Source organism: Rhodnius prolixus, unplaced genomic scaffold, assembly GCF_049639745.1.
Source record: "Rhodnius prolixus isolate KJV_2025 unplaced genomic scaffold, Rpr scaffold_11, whole genome shotgun sequence".
Classification (NCBI taxonomy): Eukaryota; Metazoa; Arthropoda; class Insecta; order Hemiptera; family Reduviidae; genus Rhodnius; species Rhodnius prolixus.
In genome coordinates, this window is record NW_027411625.1 from 729,510 (window position 1) to 750,640 (window position 21,131).

Sequence of the window (21,131 nt, forward strand, 5' to 3'; positions counted from 1 at the left end):
TGAGATGGCCACCATTTTATTTGGAGGGTGCCTGCAAATTTTTGGTAAGGGCTAGGCTTACTTTATTATTTTTGGAAACCTCATACGCTCACAAACATAAGATAAGGAAAAAGTTTCAGAAAAAATGCTAAGGGAAACATTTTTTTATTCTTACAAAAAAAAAAAAAAAAAAAAAAAAAAAAAAATAGCAGTTGGCCATCTATCCCCACTGGGTTGGGTGAGTTGGCCAGTGCAACTTGGGAGAGATGGCCACATATTGTAAATGAAATTGCACTAGTAAAACTTAAAAATAGCAGACAAAAAATGAATGGTTACTTAATATTTTCAATAATATAAATATATATGTATATATTTATTTTATTAATTTTTTTCGGTATTTCGGTAATGACTATAAAGAGATGGGACAGATACAATAGACTAATTACAATGTTAAACTTTGACAAAAGAGTAAATACAGTAGATATCGGGAAATTTCTTTTAATACAAAAACGTTAAACACAAAACACCGGAAAAACAAAAAACCCTTACGAACCCTTATATACGAGTAGATACAGAATTAGTAGTAAACAAAATTGCCCAAAAAATGGAACACTATAAAACAATACACACAGATACCGCTACAAAAATTTGGTTTTTCCAATGTTTTGTGTTTAACGTTTTTGTTAATTGTTAATTTTGTTAACTGATTTTCTAAGTTACTGATTCTCTAAATTGTTTGTATTTTTGTATTTGTAATATCCATGCCCTGAAGAAGGCAATAATTTGTCGAGACGTAGGCGAAAAAGACGAGTTCTTGTTTTTATTAGACCGATTCATCGCCAATTGTAAATCCTTACTTTAGCAATTTACGGTCTCGAAACCAATATATTCAAAAAAATAAAAATAAAAAAGTAAAAATAATTGGCCATCTATCCCTACTGTTGGTATGGCCATCTATCCCGAATGCTAGAGAGAGATGGCCAACATGATAAACATAACTCAACGCATAATTTTTTGACAGTTTTAGAGGATAGGATTAATTAATGTATATTGTATTTACCTAATATGTAAAAAACAACACTAAAATTTCGACACGTACAACATTCGCTACAGCACGCAGTATGTAACTATCATAAAATTTTTTGCTGAGGCGATAATGTTTTTATCCTCTGAGTTAATTAATAACGCTTTGACGCAGACCAAAATATACTCTCTATAGTCAGACATGAACAGCGCCGTCGGACGACATTTCGGTTAAATTTCGGCTGTTGGCCATCTCACCCGACTTTACCCTACTTTAATTTAAGCAATAAAAGTAAAGAAACTTAATTAAAGCATAACCATTACTGTTTCTGTAAATTAAAATATCTTTACAATTTAGTATAGTTAATATTTAATAAAAAACAAAATGTATTTATAGATAGTTAAGTTTAATTAGACAATTCAAAATATCGCTTTGTAATTGAAATTGTTTGCCAATGTTACATAAACAACCCTTGTTTACTTTATTTCTGGTTGTTTATGTTTCTTGTATTTGTAAAATTTATTTTTGTGTAATATTTATACAATATTATTACTATTATTATTATTACTCGTAACAACACTTCCTTCACGCTCGTCACGACTCACTTCCGTACTAATCAAAAATAACTGTTCCCTCACTCAAGTCATTTAAGACATTTCCTTGAAAAATTTAACTTCAAAAACAAGGCACGATTGCAATATTCTCTTTTTCCTACGACAAGAAGTAAGAGAAAGTCTAACAAAAAGGAAAAAATTATATATATTTTTTTATAAATTGTGAAATATTACGACTGAACCATTTATGAAATAACATTTTAGTAATAAATTCATTTTATTTTATTCTCTCTTTTTTCAACTATTTTTGAATTAATAGACACCAAACGTCTCAAACGGAAAAACAGGTGCACTCCAAGATTCCATTTCATCACAGTTTATTTTTAGTCGCGTAACCAGTTAGAAGGTTCTAGAATTAATTATAGTTATATATGTATTTATGTTGTATAAATTCATTTTATTTATTTATTTTGTGTGTTTTTTTTCTGTTTTGAGAAGATTAAAATTGTTTTAATTAAAGTTAGCTTTGTACTTCAGCACTACTCGGGAAGGTAGCAATTCAAATGCCATCTAAATTTACAAATGCAGGCTCTAAGAGAATGCAAATTAGTTGTGTTCATTAAAAATAAATTTTCATTACCTCTTAATTTCCTTAAAAGGAAAAGCTGCAAAATGCGCAATTTACGTTTTCGTGTCTTCGCCTGAAATATTCGTTTGAGGTGTCAGAGTTATCGTTTGAGGTGTCACGAGTTATCGTTTGAGGTGTCACGAGTTATCGTTTGAGGTGTCAAGAGTTATCGTTTGAGGTGTCACGAGTTATCGTCTGAGGTGTCACGAGTTATCGTTTGAGGTGTCACGAGTTATCGTTTGAGGTGTCACGAGTTATCGTTTGAGGTGTCAGAATTATCGTTTGAGGTGTCAGAGTTATCGTTTGAGGTGTCAAGAGTTATCATTTGAGGTGTCAGAGTTATCGTTTGAGCAACTTTTTTTAAATGGAGATTTCATTAATGGATTTTTCGAGGGAAAGGTGGTGTGGTTGGGTTTTTGTACTAAATACCATGTTTAGTGTATGGTAGTGATAATGGTAATGCCTAATTACTCCTACTCTTGGCCGTTGTTCAATCCTTCGACAGGATATGCCATCCCGGAATGCTGAACAAGTGTTCAAAAGCGAACCATTCCTAATACTTATTATTTTAGCCTTGCATCTAACCTCGATGATCGATGTATTTTCAGATTGGTCAGGGCTCAATGTACACCGAAATCCAGCCAATAGAGAGGCTGGAGTTACCCAAAGAAGTGTCCACAAACACGGCTGATTATTCCCAGATACAATCCTATCCACCTAAGCTAATGATTTAGCAATCCTTTCTCATAATATCGATTAGGCTGTGGCTGGCTAGAGCGTAGCAAGATCATCTAATTGACTTTGAATAATATGATTTCGCAAAAGGAAAAAAGGTTAAAGTCTGAACAAATGGCTGTTGGAAATAATTGTTTATGGGCTCTTCAAGCGGTGTTTAGAAATAGAAATGTGTCAAGAGCAGCGAGAATAATAAGGCTTCTTAAGACAGTGCTCAGGCTGGTTGTCACCTACAGCTCAGAAACGTGGGTTTCTGAAACGAGTAGTTGAGCAAGGGTTACGCAGGAGGGAAAGTAAAATATTGAGGAGAATATTTGGACCTGCGAGGACAGAGGAAGGCTTCAGAATCTCAGGACGAACTAAGAAGTGGCTGATTTGTTTTTTTGGGGGAAGTCTGATATTGTGTCTTGCGTAAAAGCTGGAAGACTGCGATGATTGGGACACATACACCGGATGGAAAATATAGGGTCACCCAAAGAGAGCATTGTACGGGCATCCTCATACAAATCTGAGATGGCTGAGAGGGACATGGAGGACGATGTGGAGGCGGTCGGCCCTGCACGGTTGGAAAACGGCTGCGAAAAAATGTTTAGGAAATTACTTAAGTTAAACAAAATAATTTTGAATAAACGCAATCTGCCTGTTGATTACCGTACACACATTAATCTTTTCAAAAAACTATTTTCAGACGGAAACGTTTTAATTTTGTTTCAAAAAAATTTGGTGCTAGCCAATCTAAGTTGTTGATAAAAAAAAGAAATCTGTAAAATTTTAGTTCATTAAAATGTAAATGAAAATTATTTGTTTGTTATTAATGTTTTATGCCTTCCATTAAAACTTGTATCTCATTGAAATACGATCTAATATGCAATGCAGCTAATTACGCATAATAACGTCATTTGGTTCAGTGCACTTTTATCTGCATTCCAAATATCTCTATGGCACCATATTCATTCTTTATTTATTGCAATACTTATTTTTACAAATACCCAAACGAATAGATAAATAGATAAATAAAAAGAAGTTTAAGTCCTGGCAAAATAGCTTACCAGTTCTGGAATCACGATAGAGATTTGCATTTCACAATTTTTTGGCTTAATACCAAGATATTATTTGGCTGTTTGCCAAAATAAGACCATAGCTAGGTTCAATGAGACTTAATAATATTATTTTAAATACAATAAAACATTGTAAGGAATAGAAATTGATATTTTCCCTAACTGCTTTGAAGACCAGTGATTGGGTCAGTATTTTTTTTTTTTCAAATTACGGTTTTGAGTCCTCATAATGGTTCAAACACTTAAAAATAGGCAATTATTAAACTGAAATTTAAAAAAAAAAATAATCTAATGTTAAGAAATTAATAGATATGCGATGTTAAAAGTAAATTGTTGGATCCGTTTCCAAAAAAAAAAAACTTTCAACAATTTTATTCTTTAGTTGCATTTAAGGTTCACAAAATTAAATACGAATTTGGAATCTCGAAAATGTTGCCAATATTTACCGTGGAATCTTTAGCATGATCAAAAATGCAGTGTATTATAGGGTTGCCAACTCTCCAAAAAAAAGGACACCCTAAAAAAAAAATTAGGTACATTCAGGGCCGTCGACAGGATTTTGGGGCCTGGGATGTTCAGCATTAAGACTACCGTTACATCCGGGAAGTGATTCTGGGCATCATTTGCAACAACAAAAATCCATATAAACTATGGCTCGATTCTGCTCCATTTTATAGATATTTTTAATGTTCTATTTTTTCAAGGTATTACTACTTTTTAGCAAACATTTGTCTATATTTCTCAAACTATTAAAGCTAAAGCAATTTCAATAAGCTCATTAGAAAGAAGGTTAAATTTCCTTTTAAATAAGCTAATTTATGTTTCAAAATAATAATAAGTATTTCACTTTGTGGCCCAAACATAAGAAATAGCAAGTTTCTAATTTTTTCCATCAAACTTTGGCTTCATTTTTCTCAAAAATATTATATAAGTTTAAAACGTGCACTATTCATGAAAAACATCTAAATACAAACACCTTTCGAAAGATATACCATGAATAGTGGTTATTTTAAAAATTGATGCAGAAATCTGTGATTAATTGCAAAAAAGGAGGCCTCAAAACAGCGTCGGCATTATGAAAGGAATTCACCTACCATAAGAATATAATTGATCAGAATCATCAAATCCAGTACCATTTTTTGCATTTTGTTCATCGTTACATCAATAACCTGTTGACCTATTCAGTTCAGATAGAACAGAAAAACAACACACCAAATGAAGAAGTCTCAGAAGTCAGAACTTGAATCAAAAATGCAAGAAAATAAATTAAATTTGTGTGAATAATATCTGAAAAAAAGGACAAAAGGCGTCCTTTCCTAATTTAAGAAAGGACAAGGACAACCAGGTGTTAAATAAGGACTGTCCTTTTGACTTCACCAACTGACTCCATCTCAAACTACACTTGCTGACTATAAAATAAAAGACCCAACACGGCGAACCTTATTTTTTAACTTAATTTAAAGTTGAAAACATTTTTATAAGAAACATTTTGGGGAAAATGACGGAAATATTTTCCACGAATATGTGGCTGAGTTTAGGTAAAATATGTATAGGCTATAAAAATTACTGTTAACAGTTAAGTTGGTGTGGCCATGTTCATTATTTTGGGTTTCATTATTAAATACTTTGAATGGTTTTTCTACTTAATAATTTCAAACTATGCAGTACCAAAGAGAGCCACAATAAAAACTGTAAAATGTTAACTGTTTAAAAAAGTGGACAGTCAAATTAGGCATGATGCCCTCAAATTAACTTTCACATTCCGTCTAGCGAGGAAATACACAAATTAAAATAGTCAAATTATTATTATTAATATTATTATTAATGAACTAGCTCAGCGTTTCTCAACCATTTTTGGCTCGCTTACCACTTGGTAGTAATAATAATAATAATAGGTTTATTGAAGAAAATACATTTTCAATTTACATAAATTATAAATAAAAATTTCAACCGGCTTACTCGTGGTCTCATGGACCGTCCGAGGAGTTGCCATAATTCAAATTAAATAAATGTATACATTAATTAAAAAACAAAACAGAACAAAAAAGAAGAAATAAACAAACAAAAAATTCTTGCAAATAAAACTACATACAATTATAAACTATAATAAGAGCAATATTAAAAAAACTAAGATGACAAGATAATAATCAAGTGTAATTAAATTCTTGTATGAGTTCATATCTGTAATTCCACGCTGATTTACAGTAATTTATCAATGGGCGCCAGTCTTTACCGTTAAGATACTCCAGAAATTCAACATAAGATAATTTTTCTGCACCAAAGTACCGTAGGCGAAACTCTCTTAGTATAGGGCAAATACAGACGAAATGGTACACATCTTCATTATCCCTTCTATTGCACAAAGAACAGAGTTTTATAGAGTCACCCATACGGTATCTATTCAGGTACAACAATTCTCCCCTAGTTTTAATGATCCAACCTGCCGCCTGGCTGTCAATATTGCTATAAATATAATTGTTTTTCTCCAAATATTTATACAATGTATGATTTTGACTATTTACTGATTTTAACTTAAAAGAATTTACTATTTTGCTTTGCATTTTATCAGTTATATCATTTATATTAAATTCTTTTTTTACAAATGAATCAAAATCTATATCATACATTTTGCATAATTGTTGCCAGTCATTATACCAAAATACTTTCCTTTTAATTATTTCATTCACAAGTATACATGGGTATCTGGTTGGTGCAAGCTGAAAACATCTATGAACATATTTCAAATGTATTTTAATGGTGTACATAAATATAGGTAGAATTTCTGTCTCTAGATATATAATGAAATCAGGCGTATTCAACGGTAGATTGAAGCATTTCTTGACAAAACTTCGGAGGCATATTTCCAGAACCTGGTACATTTTATTTCCCCACAGTTGTGCGGCATAACAGATAATTGACCTTGAAACTGCATTAAAGATATGCAACTTTGAAGAAAAAGCAATATTTTTGTTAAAGAGTATTTTATTAAAGGCGTTAATTGCAAACTTAGAATGTTCAATTCTTTCCTTAAAGTGAGCGTTTAATGACAAGTTGGAAGTCAAAGTCATACCTAAATATTTGTATGAGTTAGACACTTTTATTTTCTGATTTTCAAAGTACCACTTTTCATTGCTACCCGGTCTGCCTCCATTCCTAAAAACCACTACCTGCGACTTACTCAAGTTAACCACCAAATTCCACGTTTGACAATAATTCTCGAACGATCGTATCATGGCCTGAAGTTCCAATCGGTCCGTGGAGAAAATAACAATATCGTCCGCGTACGCGAGCATATTGATCTTGGTGCCTTGTATAGTGATGCCACCTTTCATACAGTCTGACAAATCGTTTAGAAAGAAGGAAAATAGGAGGGGACTAAGCAGACAGCCCTGTTTAACTCCCATGCCTGTCCGAAAGTTTTCAGAAACTCCCCCACGACACCAGACTGTCGCACTAGTATCCGTGTAGTAACTTTTCAGAATACTTGTGATTTTGGACGACACACCCAATCGGGACAACTTATAAAAAAGAGCAAAGCGATCTAGCGATCAAACGCCGCCGAGAGATCAATAAAAAACGCAAACAGCTTCTGCCGCTTATGACTCAGCACAATCTTAATAATGCTCATTAGAGTGAATATATTGTCCACAGTTGAATATGTCTTCCGAAACCCCGCCTGAAACTCGCCCAGTTTATTATGCTGTTGTTTACCACTTGGTAGTACATCATGCTAAATTGTATCACTTCGTAAAAATGATTGTATTTCGTGAAATTTGTTATTCTTAGTGTGTTATTGTATTATTATTATCTTTATTTGTATAGAGATACAAATGTATCTGTTACAAAGAGTTCAAGTTCATGTTCACTTTATAAACTTTGTAAAGTGTAAGAACCCAGTTTTAAAACTTTTTTTAAATAATTAAAAATTGCGTACATATTTTTCTCTTCAAAATTATTAATTAATTTACTTGTGCCCAAATCTTCTAAATTAATTTATTTTAAACCATTCAACTACTTGTAAGTACCAATTAAATTTAATGTTGCTTGGATAGAGCTCACTCATTACAATCAGTCTCTTTAAGCAGATTTTTACATAGTTATCATTTAAGTTCTGTCACATGATACTTCTATTAAATTTTCTTTATCTTTTATCGATAATGATGTAGATTTTCCTAAATTTTCTTTATAAAAGGGGGTTTGAAATCCAATTGTTCGCGATTTCTTAGCACAAATTTTAAATCATTATCATCGCTTCGTTGTAGATTTTAGCTGTGAAATCCACACTCATATTGGAATTTTGATTGCATATTCGACGGAAAATATCTTCAGCCTTGTGTGATTTATATTTCAGTATGATTGCAAACAATGCACGAATTTGATTTAGATTTTACGTGTTGCACGCGTCATTAATGCATTGTTGGTCGTTCTCCAATAAATTCCAGAGCTTGACATGCACTGCGGAAAGTGGCATGTGTTAAGGTCGTTGTCCAAATTCTCAATTGCTGGAAGACGTTGGACCGGCCATATTTACCAACACATCATGTGAAGAAAGAAGCATTCATCTTGAATGGGATGTGCACGGTGTACAGTCTGTCTATCGTAGTTTCTTTAAATATGTGCCAGGTTGTCCGTCAACTTGCTCTCCTCGTTTGTGGTCATTCAAATGATTTTCTACTCGCGTTCCATTTGTAATACGTAGGCACTTCCAAATACAGCACTATTTTCGGCAAACGCAACGTGAAGAAAACAGTTAACATTGTAGCCGGTGGATTCAGGGCTATTTGTTGCACATTGTAAACTATGAACATTCAATTTAACAATGCAATCGGAATTTTGGAAATCGTAAAATATTTTTTATAACGTGTGTTGCATTTATGTCCAACTGATGACTTTTTTTTAAAAAAAAAAGAATGTTTTTTCGCCCGTCTCATGTGCGACATCTATAATAAGTATATAAAAACACGCCCGTATTCGAATGCAACGTTGTGTCAAAATTTCGCAGCAATCGGAGAAGGATTTTCGGAGATTTAAGACTTTGAACAATTTACATTTTTATTTATATAGATTTTAGAATAATCTTTTACAGCTTTTATCAAGTTGGCTCGGTAATGTAACAATTTATTTATAAGTGCAAGAAAAAAAACTATTCAATACAAAACATCGATTTTAGTTAAATAATCGATTAGAAAGGTTTTTTTAGTATCATAAGCTGATTGGTTTTATTTCTCTTCTCATTCCAGTGTTAGTCCATAGTTCGGTTGCTAAAGACTTGGAGAAACTAAAATTTCTAAAATGTCGAATAGTAAGAACTGGGATATTGACAAATTTAGGAATCAGAATGAAATGAAAGAAGTATGGGAATTAAGAAAGGCATTTCTTATAGCTAATAGGGATAAAATCCCTTTAAATAGACTGATTACATTATCTCACTGCTCGGCTAACGTTCACTTTTTAGGATGCAGGTAAGTAACTAGAATTTAAACAAATACGGTCTTTATTTTATAAATTTAAAATTTATGAACGTGTTTTTTAATTTAGTTTAAAGTATTTTTTAAAAATATGTTACATTCGTAAATCTTAACCTTAATGAAATAAGGTTTTTTCTAGTTAAGTAGTTGTAATAATTTTTTAATGTTCAATTATTTAGGTGCCACTTTATTATTTTCTTTTTTATTAGTTTTGTTATTTTTTAAAGATATGCCGAGCCTATAATGGAACTGTTAGACAGTCTATCGAAGGAAACTTCTGCCCATGCTTCTGCAGACAAAGAAAAAGTTAAAGGTAGAAAACTTATTTTTAATGTTTAAGCTGTTCTTTTTGTAAAAAATTTAATTTATTTGTCTTAGCCACAAATATAAAGGATTAAAAATTATATTCCCTTATTTAAAACTGTCCAGTAGGGATGGTTGTCAAATAAAACTGCCCGAAAAAGCGGTAACGTTCAACAACATCCGACTTTGACCGTTTTTTTCTATTATATTATTACTAATACAAATTTCAAAGTACAAGACTGATGAGCGATATCTTCTAACTTGCCCTAGTCTATTTTTTATGACTGATAATTGCATAGTCCTTCATTATACAGGGTGAACCAGTAAGTATTGTCCATAGGCCTACTGTGTGTAGTATATCTAAAGTGGAGTTCAATGACGTATTGGCCAACTTCATATTTTCCTCTGTTCTTGAGTAACGTCACTTTAATTTTTTTTTTTCTAAAATAATTACTTTTTTCCAATAAAAATGTTATTACTCAGAAAGTTTTACTCCAAATTCGATTCTGATGACACGGTTAGAAAGACAGATAAATTTTCTAAAAATTGAGTACCATTTCGAAGCATAAGTTATTCTCCAAACAGCCTCAATCTTCCTCCGAATGCTGGAAAAATAAAAGTAATCGAAATTTTTAAGAAAACTCATTAGGCCCTTATGTGATCATTATCAGACCTAGGTGCTGGCACTTTTTATAAAAGTTTCCTTGTTTAATGGGCTTTCTAACGGTATATCATTTTCCAGAATTCCTTTTATCTTTGAACGAGAACGAGAAATTACGTTTGTTTTACAAGAAAACGTGTTCACGAGCACTGAACAGTGTTTGTTTATCCAGTTGTTTTAATTCATTGAAAACTCTTTTAGATGGACCAGTAGTCAATTTTTAATGTAGATTGTCTTAAAATAAGAAAGTCAAAGGTCAAATTGCACTTTAAACATTTACTTCTGGTCTCTCTGAAATATTTGAGAAAATGTTAGGAAATATTTTAAACAAGTACTATTTTTATAAACAAAAATTCATATGTACTTACTCCAAATTACAATTTCACACACAACTACCCTGTTGAAAAAGAAGAGAATGTGAATAAACCTTAACCTTTTTTTTTTAATTAATTTATTTATTTTTGAAAGTGCAATTTGTAACCTTTGACTTCCTTATTTTAAGACAATCTACTTTAAAAATTGACTACTGGTCCATCTAAAAGAGTTTTCAATGAATTAAACAACTAGATAAACTAACACAGTTGAGTGCTCGTGAACACGTTTTTTTGTAAAACAAACGTAATTTCTCATACAAAGATAAAAGGAATCCTGGGAAATGATATACCATTTAAAAGCCCATTAGACAAGGAAACTTTTTATAAAAAGTGCCAGCATCTAGGTCTGATAATGATCACGTAAGGGCCTAATGAGTTTTCTTAAAAATTTCGATTACTTTTATTTTTCCAGCATTCGGAGGAAGATTGAGACTGTTTGGAGAATAACTTATGCTTCGAAATGGTACTCAATTTTTAGAAAATTTTTCTGTCTTTCTAACCGTGTCATCAGAATCGAATTCAGACTAAAACTTTCTGAGTAATAACATTTTTATTGGAAAAAGTAATTATTTTAGAAAAAAAAATTTTAAATGACGTCACTCAAGAACAGAGGAAAATATGAAGTTGGCCAATACGTCATTGAACTCCACTTTAGATGTACTACACACAGTAGGCCTATGGACAATACTTACTGGTTCACCCTGTATAATTTATGCATACATGTTGCATTTCTTGTAATTATATTTAGCACGCTGCGTCCTTTTGTTTGATGATTGAAATAGTTCTTCTTTTAGGCCATCTTGTCCTTAGACTTTCATCAATTTTGTTTATTATTTTCCCTGTATCTGTTCTTCTTGAAGGCTGCAAGCGCAAACCTTGGTTGCCACGCATCCTGCAGCAATCACAGATGGATAAATCCAATTCATTGAGGATCTAAGTATCTCCAGAGCTATGCCCAACATACGGTTTCTTCTCTAATAATCGCCCTAGATATTTTGTAGCAAATTTCTTAAATTAAAAGAAGATGATTGCTAATTTAAATCCAGTTTCTTCTTCAGGTCCTCCAGAAAGTATGGGGGAACCAATCAAGTTGAGGATGCCATCATTTCTTCTTTCTCTTAATACCTCAGGATGGAGTTATCCTCTTTCATTAAAATTTATAATATTGGTCAAGTAAAATCCAAATAAAAATGGCAGAATGAAATCTGCTTTTTTTTCATTGCATGGAAATGCATTTTTATTTGTACGTGTGTCTTTGTTTGATTTACAAATCATCATCAACATCCAAATGAAAACAAAAGATTGGATGGCGTTCTTCCCAGCTTTACTATTCCAGAAAGTAGAAATCTTTTTTATATTTTTAAAAAATGATAAAATAAAAATCCAAATTGCCTTCTAAAAGTTGGTTTCTTGCTAGAAATTTGGAATCTCGTAGGAATATACTTTAGTCACACTAAGATCTGTGAATACCGGTGAAATGTAAATAACGCTGAGATTACAAAAGTTTTGTGTAAACGTGTCACTGGTGGATGTAAAACATGATGTGAATCTAAACTATCTGGTAGCAACCCTGCTAGGATTTCCTCTGTCTTCATACATCATAACTTCTAAACCTATATATTTTATTCTAACTTAAAATTTCTTATTCAATTATTTTTATTTTAAACATATTTAAAACTCACTTACAATATTTAGTTTGTAAAACCGTAGAATATGAAGTACGTTTTAGGAACATGAATAAAATGCAAGGTTCAAAATAGCCGTTATTTGAAATTCACACAGTAAAAACTTAGGAATAAAATATACAGTCGAACCTCTCAATAACGGGCACTGGCGGGGGAAAGCAAAGTGGCTGCTGTTTGGAGGTGGCCGTTAGAAGGAGGTAGGCAAGTTTCATAATGAAAAAATATGGTATTTTTCCCCAAACATCTATTTAAAAATTGTTTATTATTAATAGATTTAAAAACGTACATAATTGCATAATTATTTAGCTATATGATATGCATCAAATTTTTCTTAATTATCCAAAAAATTTATCAAAAAACTACATATTATTGACTTAATTAATAATTTTTATAATAATCATCACATTTATTCATAACAATAATAATTTATGGTAAAATTATCATCAAACTATCATCTATTATTAGAAAAATAGAACAAACCTTTCGGCAAGTTGACGATGGCTCGATTTGGTTTTTACAAAATCTTCTAACACATTTATTTTCTCTTCTAGAGTTAACTCGCTTTCGTTTGAGAGACATATCGGGAAAAAATAATATTGTTCATCCAAAGTAATATTGAAAAATGATTAAAATGGTACTATGAGTTTATATAGGAAACTTTAGGAAAAACCAGAAAAAAATACAAAAACTTGAGAGGGGATAATTCTTTTGATCACCGCGTCAAACGAACTTTTAATAATAAGGTGGTCGTTGGTGGGAGGTGAAACATATAATCCGTTCCCCAAAATGAATGTCCGCGGTCGCTATGTAGAGTGTCCGTTAGACGGAGGTTCTTTTATACTATAGAAAATGTATAGGGGTAAAACGGGGAAATCCAAAAACTGTCCGTAAATGGAGGTGGTCGCTAGTGAGATTGTCCCTTCTCTTTCTTCTATTCAATAATCAACAAAAGACACTCGTTGCAAAAATAGTCAATAAGTAGAAAACAGTATTTTAAATGATAATATGTACTTTGTAACAGTTTTTTGATAAGGAAACTTGAAAAATTTCAATACCCAAAGAATAAGACCATCGGGCGCAACTAATCTGAGACAGATTACGCGGACGCTAAGTAAGACCACTTAATACTGAGAGGACGTTCGGTTAGAAGAAGGTAAAAGAGGAAGCTACTGAGGGCCATGGCTCATTCAAAGAGATACCTGAGTTGCTGTCAACAAGAAAATGCCCTCTTCATCTCACAGATTAAATGCGTTCCATGGAGGGTTAAACTGTCGGTTACATAATAAAAATATTAGGAGACATGGTTAGATGATCAGAAACTAATAATGAATCCTGAAGATGGACCCAGAAAAGTCTTTATTAAAATAAATAAATAAGAAAAAATTATTTGGATTAAAATCTGACTACATTACAATTTAAAACTTAAGTCTATAAAACAATGTTTACAGAATTCCCAATTTATTTTTAGAGTCTATAATAAAGCAACTGACTTAGTAAAAATTGTAAAGAAATTTATACTAAATTTAGATCCTCGTAAAAGAAATTAAGAGATCTTTGTTGTGTACGTACATACTTGATTGCAATAAAGAGCAAACATAACTGATCAATTAATTAAACGAGATAAAAAAAAAAATAAATAAATAAAATAAAACGGTTAGAGCCGTAAAAGATTTTATAGCAGTAGTGGCAGATTCTCAGAAAACATCCTCGTTACGGACAAGTGGCTATAAAATAAGAGTGGAGTTAGCGTGTGGAAGGCGCTGAATTGGTTAGCTGCCAACGCGACACTGCCAAGCGCTTTGACACGCTGGCAACAATGGCATAACCTCCGTGCAGCCCACCTGATCTCTTTGCCCATCTCTTCTAATATGCTACCACCCTCACATTCATACTCCTACGGGCCACCTCATCTTCCTGCAACTATCTTGAAAAAGTAAACTAATGCCTACTAATCAAAAAATATATATATATACAGGGAAGGCGCCACAGTAGCCGAGCGGTTAGAGGAGAGGCATGTAAAGTTATGAAGTATTGTAGTACTGGGTTCGATTCCCGGTCCATACGCTTTAGATTTTATTTAATGATTAATATGAGTAATTCATATAACAGTAAAGTATGTTTGCTAGTCACCTCCGTCCACGATATCTAATTTGGTAGTTGCACGTAAAACCTGGCTGAAAAAATAGGCATTACTTTACTTATATCTTAGCTAATCATGAGCAAACACTGGACTCAATTGCTCAAATAAAAATGCTAATAAAAATGTCAAGAGAAAAGGTTTCTTTAAGGTTATATTTCAGTGAAATGTACAGTTAAAAATCTGGATAATGTTAGTAAATAATTACGAGGGTCGTTTGAAAAGTCCGTGCAAAGTCAGAGAGATAGCACTACTGGCGCGTATCGAGGTTATGTTTAGTTAGTAGCATCTCTTGGAAGAACACACACCAAGTTTCAGCCAGATCGGTCTATTTCTTTGTGTTTGGCATTCGTTTGAATCGAGGAAGTCGAGTGATTTTCAAAAAATGGACGAAAAATAATTTCGTGTGTTGATTAAACACTACTTTATGAAAGGCAAAACGCCTCAGGAGACTATTGATAAACATTATGGTGACTCTGACCTTCGATTAGAACAGTTTATAAGTGGTTTCAAAATTTTCGGAGTGGCCATATGGGCACAAGTGACGCTGAACGTTCTGGACGCCCTGTTGAGGTTACTACTCCAGAAATCATTGATAAAATCCATGATATGGTGATGGATGACAGAAGAGTGAAGGTGCGTGAGATTGCTAGTGCTGTGGGCATCTCGAATGAACGGGTACATAATATTTTGCATCAACATTTGGACATGACAAAGCTATCCGCAAGATGGGTGCCGCGATTGCTCACGCTTGACCAAAAACGAAATCGTGTGAAGTGTTGCAAGGACGGTTTGCAGCTGTTCCGGAAGAATCCGCAGGACTTTAAGCGTCGTTTCGTCACTGTGGATGAAACATGGATACATCACTACACTCCTGAGACCAAAGAACAATCTACTCGTAAACAATGGATTGCCAAGGGGGAATCTGCGCCAAAAAAGGCGAAGACCGTTCCTTCGGCCGGAAAGATTTATGGCGACTGTCTTTTAAGATTCGCAAGGAATAATCCTCATCGACTATCTGGAAAGGGGTAAAACTATTACAGGTGCATATTATTCATCGTTATTGGGCCGTTTGAAAACCGAGCTGCAAGAAAAACGCCCACGATTGGCCCACAAAAAAGTCCTTTTCCATCACGACAACGCACCAGCTCACACCTCAGCAGTTGTGGTCGCAAAATTAATGGAAATAGGGTTCCAACTCGTTTCACATCCCCCCTATTCTCCAGACTTGGCTCCCACGGACTACTATTTGTTCCCCAATATGAAGAAATGGCTGACGGGAAAAAGATTTTGTTCAAACGAGGAGGTGATTGCAGAAACGAATGGCTATTTTTCAGACTTGGACAAATCCTATTATTCGGAAGGGATCAACAAACTAGAGCAGCGTTGGACGAAGTGTATAAGCCTAAAAGGAGACTATGTTGAAAAATAAAAAAGGTTTACCCCAAAAAATTAAGTAGTTTTTATTTTTGCACGGATTTTTCAAACGACCCTCGTAAATATGACGCTAATGTTCGAAGTTTAAACAAATTTGTTGAGTTAAAACCTTAAATATTGCAGCGATTTGGGTGAGTGTTCGCACCAATTGTTTGTTTTACTTTTTAACCAATTAAAAATAAATATAGGCAAAGTACTTAAATTTACTGCCAGCAAACAGAATTGTTTAGACGCTTATTCCCTCTTAATCCAGCCCGTTTTGAGTAAGGACAAACACAATATGAGGTCCATATGGAGATGAAGAAATTATTTGCTTTTGTTATATTGCTTACTTCATCTTTAGCAGGTGTAGATATGGCAAGTCTCAAAAAAAATGTTATCGTTGTATTGGCGCGGATGCCTACCGTTTTGCTGGTAATAAGATTTGTAATAGTAAAACAATTCGTGCTTCTACATTAGAGACAGCTGTGTGGGAAGAAGTATACATATATTTTTTTTAATTGAAGTAATCAATAGTTGGAAATTTAAATTTGATGTTAAGGGTACCAGCATGAGATCCAACATTAAGCATTTATCGGTTTTGGACAAAATCAAACATAAAAGCCAGTTTACTAAATCAAATGTTCAGTTTTGTGAGATCTATTTGAATCTTCGTGTATTTCTTAAGCACAACTAGTTCTACAGCTTTTAACATTTTCCTCGGCAAAAAATCGATTTTAGGGCAATTCTTATAAAATGTAAGTTATACCGAGCTACTAAACTGCAGTACAGTGCAGAACCTTCTGTAGAGAAAAATTGTGCCGTCCCTAGTTAAAACATTTTCTATGCTTTCAATATTCTTTAAATAATATGCAGTAAAGTACATGATTGGAGTACTCGTACATTACATACACCGACATATAACCAAAAAAAAGAACATATTACATGTGAGATTAAAAAGGGTTCCTAAAATGTATGGGTAAAATTTATAAATTGAATAAAAATAAAATACTCCTTTTATAAAATTGAAAATGATCGCATTAATTCCTCTTACAAAAGGAGTATTTAAATAAATAAATAAATGAAAACAAAAAACAAAATGAAAACTTCCTCAAATCTATAAAAATTGGGATTTCTATTAGGAGAACATAACTGTACAGGAGCTCGACAGGAGAGAACTCTTTCATTTGTTTGCAAACTATTTGTGTGTATTTAACTAGGCTCCTAGACTCGTGGTCACTTTCTTTATTATATTAATATAATATTGGTATTATGAACAATTAAACTGTATTGAGCTAGCCAATTTACAAATGATATTTTTTATTATTATTATTATTATTATTATATTATACATACTATACAATAAATATAAAAAGGAAAAAATTTAACAAGTTTAAGATATTTCTAATACAAAATAAATATCCAAAAAACTTATATGAACCACTCTCACGACTTTTTCATGCAGCAGTTTAAATCCATTTCGAAATCCACCGAGACCCAAAAAAGTGTTGTTTTTTTTTTACAAATTAGTCTGTATTTGTGTGTGAGTAGTCAGCATAACTCGAAAACAAAACTTTTAACTAAAAATTTAAATACTTCAAATTAAAACTGTCCGGTAGGACAGTTGTATAAGGGTTGATCGTCAAAAATTGCACGAAAAAGCGTAACGTTCAAAAAACCCCAAATTTGACAATTTTCTTTCTCTTTTCCTATAAAAGATAAAATTACTAAATTTTCTATATAATGTAGGGCAAATCCTCTATTATAACTCTAATTTTCTTCCAACAACCCAGATCTGATAGATTTTGAGAAAAAAAGTTGCTGAAAATGAGCAAAAACGGCTTTTTCAATTCAAAAATTGGTCTTGTTCTTGTTTTTGTTGTTGTAACCTTTTTTTGTAAACAACGTAGCGCCTAAACGCGCAAACCGATTTTTATAAATGAGGTATCATTCGATTCGGAATTTTATGTAGATGTGCCTTTTGTGGGTCTCGACGCTGTACATCGAGTGGGTGAGGAGTAAGCCCCATTTATGTAAGGCCTTCACCTAAATTATTATTATTACTAATAACTAAGGAACGGATTTTTATGTATTTAAAAATGCCAAATATTTAATTAAAATATGCATTTATTTTCGTCAATTATGTGGAAAATATGTGATTTTCTTAAAATATTTTCTGGAATATTTAAGTAAAATCGACATTTTTTTTTATGAAAATGGAATTTTTTTTTGGGGGGGGCAAGTTATAATTATTTATACAAGAAAAGAACATTTTTACAATTTATAATAATTTATTAGGAACAAAATAATTTGTTTTTACAAGTTATTATGAATTATACAACAAAGAACATTTTTACTATTTATAAAAAATGTGTTAAATTTTCAATTTTGAAAACTTCACTCTTCGAAATTGTTTGCAACCACATGAAATTTCAAATGTTGGAACGTAAAGTGACGACGATCTGGGCGTAAGATGGACTTGTAACGACTAAAATCCTTTGAAATGAGGATTTTTAAGTTTGTGGAAAGGGATATCTGCTCTAACCAAAGCCCGACACAGATCTGTACTCAGAGTAGACTTACTTGATGATGGAGATGTAAGGAAGGCTTGATAGGACGTCCTCTCTTTCTTTCTGTTTTTATTCTCTATGTGCGATCCGGTGGCAATATGTTGGGTGACTTGGGAACGTTGAGAGCAAGAAACGCGCTTGTCACAAGCTGTGCAGTACAAAATGTCTCCATCACTTCGAAAAAGTTCTGCTGGAAACTCGCGAAGATATTTAGCAACCAGTTGTTTGTTTGAGGCCGATGTTCGTGGCATTTCACCCAAAAAAGAATACACTAAGTGACCGAACGAAATGAATTAGTCACTTCAACGAACGAGCTGAAAGAACAGACAACGTCAGACAACTTCAAAAAACTAACAAGTGCCTGTCACTGTTTAGCAGCATTCTGTGTTAATTACAATAACCATTGTACCCACTGTGATTCACAGCCCTGCAGTCTGTGGTTCACAGTTCCTGTCAACCACCTCCCAATTATGAAAATATGCCCAAAATGAAAAATGTGAAAAAATATGTGCATATTTTGATTAAATATGTAGAAATATTTATTTATTTTAATCAAATATGTATAAATATGCGATAACATCCAAATATGTGGAAATATGTGAAATAAAAGTGGACTCAAACGGCTTAAAAAGTGTCAGTATGAATACTTCTAGTTGAAAAACGTCTGTAAATTGCCTAGAAAAAATATGTAAATACATACGAATCCGTTCCCTACTAATAACTCTCTATATCTTGGCCCGATTTTGATAAAATTTGGCAGAATGAAAGGGTTAGAGCGATGTTCTGCTCTTACACCTGATAAGGGGAACTTGGTAATCGTTTCAAATTATCGACGCGTAAACCGATTTTCATGAATTAAGTGTCATTCGAATAGAAATTTGGTATAAATTTACATTTTAAAAATCTCAAAGCTGTGCCTCATAAGGAGGGGAGTCTGCCCCACGCAAGTAAGGCCCTTTCTAAAACATAAAACCTAATTTGGTTTCCACTATTGAGCCAGATAATAAGCTTTTGGATAAATTCTACTACAATTAGAAATGCGACTTTACAAAATAAATTTGGCGGAATTTTGGTCGTTTTTTTTTTTCTAGAAAACGGCTTTTAAGGAAAATTCTAAAAAGAAAACTTTTAAGGAAAATAGAAGAAAGAGGCATCGCTTTAACGGGATATATTAGCGCAAAATACGGCCTAATTGTCTGTAAAATATTCGTAAGAATTAAATACATAAAAGTTCCCAAATTTGGGGAAAATCAGCTAACTTAAGGTGTCATTTTACTGAAGAGTTTTACAGTTATTTGGCGACGGTTCTAACGTTTTCTTTACAACAATTTGTACTCACTAAACCAGATTTAGGTTTTCTTTTTATCTCCAAATTGAGAATTGTTAACCGCATTATATCTTTTGCTCGCCATGTATGGCAATACCGCTATCAATTTGAACAACTCTTCAATAATTAACAAATTAAGTTTTATTCATTCTGCTTTTAGCTCTAGCGTTTTCTTCTGGTTTCACTTCATTTATGTATTTACTTTTTTTCTTTCTCTTGTCGCTTAATAGCTTGTATAAATTTTTCTTTTATTAATAAATTTAAATTCAAAGGAATGTATTTTATTTTTCGCACCAGTTTGTCTGTACTTTTATATATTTCTTTCTTTGCTTTTTATATCTGTTTACATTTTTATGGTATGTGCATGTCTAATTCCGCCAGACGGATTTATCCATGTCGTAAAATACTTATTTATATATTTCTTTTTTTATTTACCTTGTAAATAAAGTATTATTATTATTAGTAATATTAATATTATTATTATTATTATGGACTCACTAAACCAGTGATGGCACCCCCCTGTGGTTCCGGGGTTGTAGAATAGAACTCAATATTGGGCCCAGATTTATGGAACGTAGCGTACGACAGTCTACTCAGACAAGATATGCCTGAGGAGACTGTGTTAATGGGCTACACAGATGATGTCGCGGCGTTAATTGCTGCTCGTGACACGGATAAAGCTCAGGTGGTAAATAGGTGGATGGCCGAACATGGTATTTCTCTGGCGTTGGCCAAAACGGAGGTAGTCGTTTTAACGGAGAAAAGGATCCCGACCGACATCTAATGGTGTGTTGGTGAGGAGGAGGTGATCTCTGGAAACTCCGTGAAATACCTGGGATTGACGGTGGATAGGAGGCTAAACTTCGATTTGCACATTCAGCAGGCCGCGGACAAGGCTGCGAAGAATGTTGCACTGCTGGGGAGGCTAATGGCCAACGTGGGAGGCCCGCGAGCAAGCACCCGTCGAGTATTGATGAGCGTCATCCACTCCACACTCCTTTATGGGGCGGGGGTGTGGGCGGACGCTCTAAATAAAGCGGCGTATAGAAAAAAGGCTAGCCAGGGTACAGAGGCTCGGTGCACTGCGAATTGCCTCGGCATACCGCACTGTATCCGAGCCGGCAATTATGGTAATTGCTGGGGTTATCCCTATTGCTCTCTTAGCTGGAGAGCGTAACAGGCTTTATGAAAGGAGGCAGGAAATGAATAAAG

At 33.2% G+C, this 21,131-nt stretch overlaps 2 protein-coding genes across 11 annotated transcripts in view; one reads left to right on the forward strand and one right to left on the reverse strand.

The window, feature by feature from the left end:
* LOC141459325 (uncharacterized) overlaps positions 1-21,131 on the reverse strand; it is a 799,141-nt gene that overhangs the window by 392,289 nt on the left and 385,721 nt on the right. The gene's annotated exons all lie outside the window — the stretch shown is intronic.
* LOC141459329 (uncharacterized) overlaps positions 1-21,131 on the forward strand; it is an 87,324-nt gene that overhangs the window by 47,368 nt on the left and 18,825 nt on the right. Inside the window, exons 2-3 of one of the 2 annotated variants that reach the window (XM_074138289.1) lie at positions 9,219-9,440; positions 9,674-9,759. In XM_074138289.1, coding sequence (XP_073994390.1) covers positions 9,271-9,440; positions 9,674-9,759 — 256 coding nt within the window. In that variant the 5' untranslated portion in view covers positions 9,219-9,270. The remainder of the gene's footprint in view (positions 1-9,218; positions 9,441-9,673; positions 9,760-21,131) is intronic. The other variant, XM_074138290.1, reaches the window with a different exon arrangement.